Source organism: Euprymna scolopes, chromosome 36 (genome assembly GCF_053919585.1).
Source record: "Euprymna scolopes isolate OS-2025 chromosome 36, ASM5391958v1, whole genome shotgun sequence".
NCBI lineage: Eukaryota > Metazoa > Mollusca > Cephalopoda > Sepiida > Sepiolidae > Euprymna > Euprymna scolopes.
The window spans coordinates 86,716,937-86,726,898 of NC_136517.1; the positions used below are offsets into that span (position 1 = coordinate 86,716,937).

General features: G+C 32.1%; 1 protein-coding gene across 2 annotated transcripts in view; it reads left to right on the forward strand.

Annotated features, from left to right (window-relative positions):
• LOC145260664 (uncharacterized) overlaps nt 1-9,435 on the forward strand; it is a 93,785-nt gene extending 84,350 nt beyond the window's left edge. For both annotated transcript variants that reach the window (XM_080119014.1, XM_080119015.1), the window contains exons 7-9: nt 5,501-5,746; nt 7,806-8,009; nt 8,835-9,435. In XM_080119014.1, coding sequence (XP_079975140.1) covers nt 5,501-5,746; nt 7,806-8,009; nt 8,835-9,268 — 884 coding nt within the window. In that variant the 3' untranslated portion in view covers nt 9,269-9,435. The remainder of the gene's footprint in view (nt 1-5,500; nt 5,747-7,805; nt 8,010-8,834) is intronic.
• Nucleotides 9,436-9,962: the final 527 nt, after the last annotated feature.

Consider the following 9,962-nt stretch of genomic DNA (forward strand, 5'->3'; position numbering starts at 1 on the left):
AAAAAAACTTCCAAAACTTTCAATCCTTTAATTAAAGGAGGATTTGCTAAGAATTTTTAGGTCAGTTTAAATAATTTTCTATTCAAAAGTCTAAATGTTTCAAAATTCATTTTTATTTTGGAATGGTCACAGTAATTGTTTTTTTTTTTAACTTCTGACAAAAGATTAAAATGGCTGACTTGTTTACAAATAAACTAAAACGCGTTATGGCAGTTTAATTTTGTAATTTTTTAAACATTTGTTCAATTTTATTGCAGTATTAATTAAATAAATAATGAATTAAAAGTAAATAAAAATAAAAATGTCAAAGTCACATAGGTACAACAAAACATACAGACGAATATGAGAAGTAATTATGCAATTTTATTAATGTATTCATATAATATATTACTAATGGAAATTTAGTATCTGTGAAAATATTTTTTGCCAGGTCTTAGTTTGTACACAAGTTCTAAGCATCAGTAGGTGTCATTAATTCTCTCCTGAGAATTAATTATCTAAGCAGGGATCTTTGTTGCTGGAATTGAATGCTGCATAAAATAAGTGAACAATATCTTTTTTTATATATAAAAACAGAATTTTTTTTTATTTTAAGAAGCATTTTAAGAACTTGAAATCTATTCTTGACAAAGTCAAGAGTCCAACTTTTTGCTAGCATTGCTGATTACAATCAGATCCCAACTGAATTTCGCTTTCTCTCATGCTGACTAAAGGGAGAAAGAAAGACAATACACATTAAAAACAAAGAGACTGAAATGTCATTCTTCTACAATCCTTGTGCCAGGCAAGTAAATCTGACCTTTTTCACGTGTCAATCCCGATTGCTATGATATGGCTGAAATTTTATAAACATCTGTCAACTTGAACCAGTGATATTTCTATCAAATGAAAACAACACCAGCTTGATTTTCCTTGTCTACCCTCAAGGACAAGAAAATACAGGTAAAAGGCTTTTAAATGTGGGGAACTACCTATATATATATATATATATACATATATATATACATATATATATATATATACATATATATATATATATATATATATATACATACATACATATATATATATATATATATATATATATATATATATATATATATATATACACATTCATTCCCGGCAAAAAGAAAGTCCGCACTAGTAAAACTGTAAATTTAAGCTAAATTAAATGTAACTGTTTAAACAACCTATACCTCCTTTGATTCGCCTTTTATTCCTCTATAATTTTACCTGTTCATATTTGACTTTTAATTAAAATATTCTAGTGTTCCCGTCAATTAAAAAAAAATAACTTCAAATTGAGGAGGCAAAAAGAAAGTCTGCAGCAACACGCTTAAATTATTGCCCCTAAATCAGTTTAAAATAACCACCAACAGGCAACAAAGCCTCTCTAATTGTCTCTCATATGCACGAAACAAAATCACTGAAAAAAAAACAAAAATAACTAAGGGTAAGGATAATAAGTAAACGTTGCATAAAATGATGGTTAAAATTATTACGAACTTGCCAGGATTCGAACCTGGAATCTTCTGATCCGTAGTCAGACGTGTTATCCATGGCGCCACAAGTCCTGTCCGTATGCTGAAAGATGTTACTGCGACCGTCTACAGACAGTGCTAAATTCCATTGACATGGGCTGGTAACTTTTTTGATAATTGCATAAAACGGCTCCAAAACACTTATTTCAGGTTTTTAGTGTGACTCGGCATTGTTCGTTACGAACCATATATAGATAAGGACAGTCTAGGGACTCACACATTTCAGGGAAAAAAAGAATTTTTCAATTCGGTGCATCCGTTCGAAAGTATTATTGGTATATAATATATACACACACACACGTAAATAAATAAACATTTAGAATTTTATTAATAGTATAGATTAATTGTATTATTTTATTGTTGTTCAACCGGGCTTTACTTAAGCGACACATGTTGCAGGTGACATAAATACCGTAATAAAAGTCTCGATTTATTTCTAATTTTTTTGGTCTTTAAGTTGGATTGCTCAAATAAATACAAAGTTTGGAAGAAAACTATTTCTTGTGTTAACTTTTGACATTATTTTGCAACTTTCTTTAAATGACATTATTTGCAGTTTCAAAATTGACCTACCCTTATATATATATATATATATATATATATATATATATATATATATACACACACACACACTAGCTGTACCCTGCCACGCGTTGCTGTGGCTCAATTTGGTGTAATGGCAAAATCCCCATATTAAGAACGCCATATTAAAAATGGCTTTTGGAATGAATACCACAGTTCTCTCCACATTAAGACTTTTTGTGTTTTTTTTGTAATGAATTGTTAGTTGAAAGCACAAAATAGTTACCAAACACCATCCCCTCCCATGGTAAGAATGGCTCAAGACAATAACGTATTTTCACTGTTAAAAGTTTTCTGGAAAAAAAAAGAAAGCTTTAACCTAACAATTTATGGTAAAAAAAGCAAAACCAATCGACTGACGTATAATGTCACAATATTTTTTTGGGCAGATTTGCCGTTTAGTTGAACAAATAGCCTACAACTCTGTTATCAAAAAAAGGGACACGTTGAGTCGTCACTGGAATATATCTGTAAGTTTGTTTACGTATATTTATTTTAGATTAACCACATTGTTTAACAAATAAAAGGATTAAATCTGTTTAATTTTATAATTTATTATTGTTTTATAATTAAACATTTAAAACATTAAACAATACAACGTTTAACAAATAAAAAAGAAATGGAAAATGAAGTTTTCAAATGATTAAATGTGTTTTATTTTATAATTTAAAAATTTTTATTTTATATTTTAAAATTTAAAACATTTAACAATACAAATAATACGTTGTTTAACAATACAAATAATACGTTGTTTAACAATACAAATAATACGTTGTTTAACAAATAAAAAAGAAATGGAAAATGAAGTTTTGAAATGATTAAATGTGTTTTATTTTATAATTTAAAATTTAAAACATTGAACAATATAAATAAGATTTTGGTTTGATTTTATATTTTGTATTGTACTCGGATGCATATGATGATGCGTCTCCATAATAATTCAATATTTAACTTCATCTTTCATCATCTCTTTTCGAGAACAAAACCAACATTTTATTTATATTGTTTAATGTTTTTATTTTTAAATTATAAAAATAAAACACATTTAATCATTTTAAAACTTCATCTTTCATTATTTCTCTGATTTATTTCTTAAACAACGTTGTTAATTTTAACTAAATTTTAATCACAGGATTGTATTTTCAATAATCACGTAAATATAAACAAACTTTCTGTTTACGATATATGTACACCGGTGTCGACTCAATGTGTCCCTTTTTTTGATAACAGGGTTGAAGACTATTCGTACAACTAAACAGCAAATCTGCCTTCTTTTTTTTTTTTAATAATTTCACGCTATCTTATTGTTTAATAATAAATTGCTTGCTGAAAGCACAGTATAGTTACAAAACACCCTCCCCTCGCCAATGTAAAAAATAAAAAGTAAAAAAAGTTATTATTTCAGCGCGATACGAAAAATGCATAATAAACTGTACTTTCACCTAACAATTTGTAGTTTTAGTAATAAAAATAAAATTTTGGGTACTTATATATTTTTTGTTACTGTGCTGAAATAATAATAATGTTAATATTTTGAAAGGCATTCGTAACATGGGAAGGATAGTAAAAATATTTTTTAAAAAAAGATATTATGAAAGTTTAATTTAACAAAAAAAAAACTATGTAAAAATAGCGTGATATCAAAAATGCATAAGCACCAAAATGTGGTTTAATTTTACAGGCCATATTGTTCCCGGGTGCATACGATGGCAGACGGTAACCGTATTATGTTTACATATATTTTTTTTAATATCTAATAAATGTAAGGTGGAAGCACAAAATAGTTAGAAAACACCCTCACCTACTCCGTAAGAATGATTTTCCTAATAATAACGATATATTTCAGCACGGCACCAAAACTACATAAGAACCGAAAATTTCATTTTTATTGGTCAATGTTTGTCATTCTAAATAAAATGAAAGACATGTAATCATCTCAAAACTTCATCTTGCAGTTTATTTTTTAAAATTTGTTAAGCACATGATCACATTTTCACTAAGTATATTATTATATTGTACCCATTTAAAGGTTGTAAAACATGTAAACAAACATTTGCTCGATACGGGTGACGACTTTTAAGAGTCCCTTTTAGTGATTACCTGGTGTGAGGATATATATACAACTAAACGGCCAATCTGCCTCCAAAAATCCGGTATTATTTTACTTTAAGGCCTGTCTCACATTTGTATATAAGAAAATAATGCTTTGTAAATTTATTTCGGTGTGCTGAAAACGAATCTGCAGACTGCTTCCGTCACAAAAAAAAGTAGTTTTCATGATATGAAGAAATTACTTTTTCGAAAAGTGGGTGATCACTTTGCGATGTAAATGTAACTTGGAATGAGCACCCACTTTGTGGCCACGTGAGAGAGCGGCATTTTTTGTGTGTTTATTTTTGTTTGATTTCCTTTGCATGGTAATAACCCCTGGACTCTGGGACTATTTTCCATTTCACAGCCCTAGCCATCGTTTATGCTACGCGCGAGCATAAACGAAGGCTGGTAAATATCAACTGGCGTACCAAACTGCCTTGTCAAAAAAACCTTATATGCAATAAACGCGAAAGAAAATGCTCCCTCTCTCAGGTGGCCAGGAAGTGAGTGTTCATGTTAAGTTAAATTTACATGGAAAAGTGATCACCAAGTTTTCGGAAAAGTAAATTCCTCATATCATGTAAAGTATTTTTTGCGACGGAAATGGTTTAGTTTCGTTTTTAGCACACTAAAATCTACAAAAAAAATGTTTTGTTATATACAAACGTGAGACGGGCCTACGGGGGAGAAAAATTTGCATGTAAAACCGAAAATGAAGTCGATAGAAAAAAAATGGATGTTATTTTTTGTCGGAAAAAACTAAACAATCCAAACGTCATAAAAGTTAAGATGAACAAATGAAACTAAAAGTAAAAAATAGGGATTTTTTGTATTTGTCGATTAAACAGATATTGAAATATTGTAAATCGGAAGTCATCAACTCATGGTGCATGGGTAAAAATAGTTCCGCATTTACTGAAAATATTTTTATTTTATAAAAATGTGTTACTATTTTAACGATTTTTTAAAAAAAAGTGTATTATAGTCAGAATCGTTATGTTTCGTCATTTCAAAATGGTAAACCGGAAGTATATTCGCTGATTGGCTCGGATGAAATTGGAAATTTTCCCCGACGAATAAAAGTTTTTTTTTTGATAAGGTAATATTTACTTTTTAATATTTAAAAACACAGTTCGATGATAAAGATTCACTGTTATAAAATTTCACAGAAAATGGGATTTATCGATTTTGAATAAACCAGACGTTCCATTTTTATATATATATATATATAATTTAATTGCTGAAATTGTTGTTTGTTACATCATTTGGTTGCGTTTGTGCAGGTGAAAAACCTTTTATCTGTGATAAATGTGGAAAGACTTTCTCGCAAAGTGGTAGCCGAACCGTGCACGTCAAGAGGCATCATGGGATTGATGCCAAGAAAGAGACGACCGGAGAAGTGACAGTGGTGCAGCAGCAACAACAACAATCCAACACAGACGATGTCAGTTTTGAGAAGAAAAGTGCCAACATTTTCATTTTCCGAAATGCTGTTGAAGATAACGAAGGAGGAATCATGTCGTATCAGGGTGAGTATTGTAGCCCCCCCCACTCCCCGTTCCTCTTTTTGCAATCTCTTTCTCTCGCCCCAATTTCTTCCAGTTTCTTTTTGCTTCTCCTTCCCATCTCATCTTTCTTTCATCTTCTCTCAGTCCCCATTTCTGTCTCACAAATGACTCCCCCCCCTACTCCTGGTGAAATAAAAGGGATGGCTAAAATCTTAAAAAGACCTCTCAGTTGGAATGTACGAGATAGTGGGTATCTAGTAAGATGCCCCGTCCACATCTAGAACAAAATGATATAAAAATTAAAAAAAACAAGGAATATTTAGCAGAAAAGCCAACAACAAAAAAATGGGCCAAAAAAATTCAAATGCATAACTGTAGTTAAATGCGTTGGTATTTGGGAAAAAAAACAACAAAAGTTTACAAATAGAATTCGTCACTGTATTTTCTCCTCACAATTTTCTCTCTAAACTTCCAGCACATGTCTGCCCCTCTCACCTCTGCCAACAGGCTTTTTATTAAAAAAACTGACTGCATTTCATTTGCATATGTGTGTGGTGTGATCTCGTGCAATTCCACAAGACCACACCTTATAAAGCTATGGCGGCCATCTTTAGTCTCTCTCTCTCTCTCAGATCCCACCTGAAGGTAAGGCGTACAGCCACACAAAGCACTCACACACACATGAGTGCTTGCTTCTTTGACTATCACATTCCACAATAACAAATAAATGTTAGCAAAGGCAAGAGAAGTTCTTCTTCTACATACCTGGAAATTTTAAGCGGTTATTCAGTTTGAAAGACATTTAGTGTTGAGTAGGTAAGTTAAACGGTCAATCAAGATGGCCGACGAAAGCATGTTGTCTTCAGAGTGTCGATAATTGTTCAACAGTGGTAAAATTAACAAAATACTGATAGAAATCTACCATATAAGTGTCACAAAGTATCACAGCAAAACTTATTGGGTGGATTTCTATCAGTATTTTGTTCATTTTTCCATTTTTGAACTATTATCAAGGCTCTGAAGACATGCTTTCGTCGGCCATCTTGATTGCCCATTTAACTTACCTACTCAACACTACTTGTCTTTTGAACTGAATAAACACTTGAAATTCTGTTAAAATACACAAAACTTATCCAGGTATCTAGAAGAGTAATTTATCTTGCCTTGGGTAACATTTATTTCTTATGAATTTGAATTTTGGGACATTTTTTGTTGTTGGTTTGTCTGCCAAATACCCCAAAAAAGTCTTATGTAAGATGCATTAAAAATTTTTTTTTTTTTTAGAAATCTACTTATAATGCACAAGCACCTTTTCTTTGTACAAAAATATTTTATAGATTAAAATTTAAAACTGAAATTTATTTATTTATTTGTGGACTGTTATCCTCATCTTGTTACGTTGTCGTATCATAAAGGATTGAGTGTTTGATTATCTTATCAGAGTTAATGTCATTGTGTGTGTGACATGCATTTTTCAACATACCTTCTGCTATTTTGTTGGTCCATCTGGAACATCTCGTCTGAGATGGAGACTGGTACCTGTTTTTGGGGATGAAGATTTATTTCACTCCAAGACAAGAAATTGGTTCTATATTTTTTTTATTCACCTTCCAGATTGATCGCAGAAGAATGGAAAGTGAATTTTGCCTGTGTGGTTTCTTCTTCTAGGTCTTATTTCTACCACGTCAGCGTTCGTCCACCCCCCTCCAGCGAAGGGGAGGAGACAACAGCGAAGCCGTCCGCTCTCTTCCAAGTCCCAACCAAATCTCCCCAATTCAGCTAACCTGATCACATGACTCACACGCAATCCGATCAGCTGATCTTGACTTCCGGTCAACGTGTTTACACTATAACTCCTCCCCTCTCTCTCTCTCTTGATCCATTCTATAACAATCTTCATAGTTGTCGTTTTACAATGTTTTGGCCAACTATTCTTCTGGCCTTCTTCAGGTGGTTAACGTGGTGAGACAACAACAACAATAAAGATGAGGATAACAGTCCGCAAATAAATAAATAAATAAATAAATTAATAGATTAAAAAAAAAAAGAAATTTATTTGTTTATATTTCTGTTCGCAAAGATTTTCCTGGTGGAGAATCTGTTGTGTTTAGCCAAGACATGAGTGACCACATTGTCACAGTGACGACTCAGCCATGCGCTGCTTCTGCTGCTGCTATGGAAGTGCGGGTAGTGAGTGACCAAATAATGACCATGAGTAGCCAGCCTTCAGCTGAGGCGAAGACACAGACCATCAACGTTTCACGGGGAGAGATGCTTTCTTCAGGTCGGTACAATTCTTTCGTAAAAAATTAAATAAAAAATAAAACTTTCCTTGCAGAGACGGTACTTTATTAACTTGTTTTTTTACTGGCGACAATTTTAAATGTAATATTCATTCAAAACAGACCCGAATACCTTATAAATCAACTTTTTAATTGTACGTCTTCGTTTTGTAAAAATATCAATCTAAATTTTTGGTTTAAATAGTTTTATTTAAAAAAAATTTGTAAATAAACACACTATAACACAAGGAAATTCATTTCATTGATTTTAGCTTCTCTTTCCATCCCCCACTAAGCCACAAAGTTTATTTTGTACTCTGTCAAAGCAGGATAGGCTGTTTTTAGCAGCTCCTGCCCAGATATGGCAGCAGTATTCCATCCTTGGACGTACTTGGCTTTTATATAGATAGAGAATTGCATCAGTAGTGAGATATCTTCTGAAGCAGTAGAAGGATCCCACCATCTTCCCAGCGACCTTGGCAACAGACTTGATGTACGTGTTCCATTTAAGATCAGGAGTATTATACTTAAAAGTTAACAGAGTTGAATAAAATGCCATTAATCTTTTGTGTGCGTAGATGAAGTGACAAATAAAAAAATTATTTATTTAGATAAATAAAAACTTTTTATTTATCTATATATATATCTATAAAAGTGTCTGTCTGTCTGCGTACATTTCCCTACACAATAACTCTGTCAATTTTTAATCTAAATTACGAAAAAAAAAAAGAAAGCCAAACGCATGCATAAAGTTGACTAATTTCATTGTTCTTCAAGAAAGCAATTATTTTCCTTGCTTTGAATATTCCAATTTTATTTCTTTACAGAAATCTTACCAAGTTGTGACAGTTTAACTCGAGTGTCTCAATCCTCGAATGTGGCCAATGTGATGGTTTTGTCTCAACCACAAGAAATGGTCGATAGTAGTCCTAACAGCACTAGTGCGGTTTACCATACGACACATGTAAACACCCAAGAGACAGAGGAGGAAGACGAGGAGGATATTGTCTACAGAAAAGACTTATTGCCAAATAATCTCGATCCAAAAGAAATATCCACAAATATGGCTCCCTCACTCCTCACCATGTCCAGTTCATTATCCCCTCGACAGGAATTAACGGAACAAACAGCACGCCTGTTACGCTCATCGAGCGAAGAAGTGACGCTCGATCCGATGATGGCCTCGGATGATGAAGACGAAGGAGATAACAAAAGGCAAAACTCGGCTGAAAAAAAATGTCCTTTCCCTTCTGAAATTTAGTAAAGAGTTATCACGTTTTTTTTTGATTGTTAGTCTGTCTGTTGCACATGAAATAAGAAATGGCCGTGAGTGAACTGTATAAAAATAGATTTATTATTTCCATATATGAAAGAACAAAAATTATTTTGAAACGAACAAAAAATAAAATAAAGTATTTGGAAAAACAATTTACTTTTTCAGTTTCCTTTTTTTTAATTTTTTTTACAGTTTTGTATTTTTAAAAGATTTTTTATCAGTTTTTAGGATGGACCGTTTTTTTTCTTTTTAATTTTAAAAATCTTGTGAAGAAAGCTGTGATAGTGACTAGAGTCAAGTCACTAGACAGACTCAACCAAATCTTTAATCACCCCCCCCCAAGCAAAAAAACAAAAAAAACAAACAATAAACACCCGCATTACTCTGTTACCATTCCAACTCTCAACTTATAAACAAGTTTGGATGACTCCCGTTTACCTTTGAAAGTTTTCATAGCAAACCACTATCAACTTTCCAAAGATTAATTAAAGCATGATATTAAAGCATCACACATTCGATTATAGATAACGATGTGGTAAAGAAATAGAAACACTTGAAAAGGAGGTTATATCTCAGAAATATTATATTATAGTGACCGAGAAGAAATCTGGAAACAAGTAATTCTTCAGACTACTGTTCTTATTTTGAGGGCTATTCTCACAATGTTTCGGCCATTGTA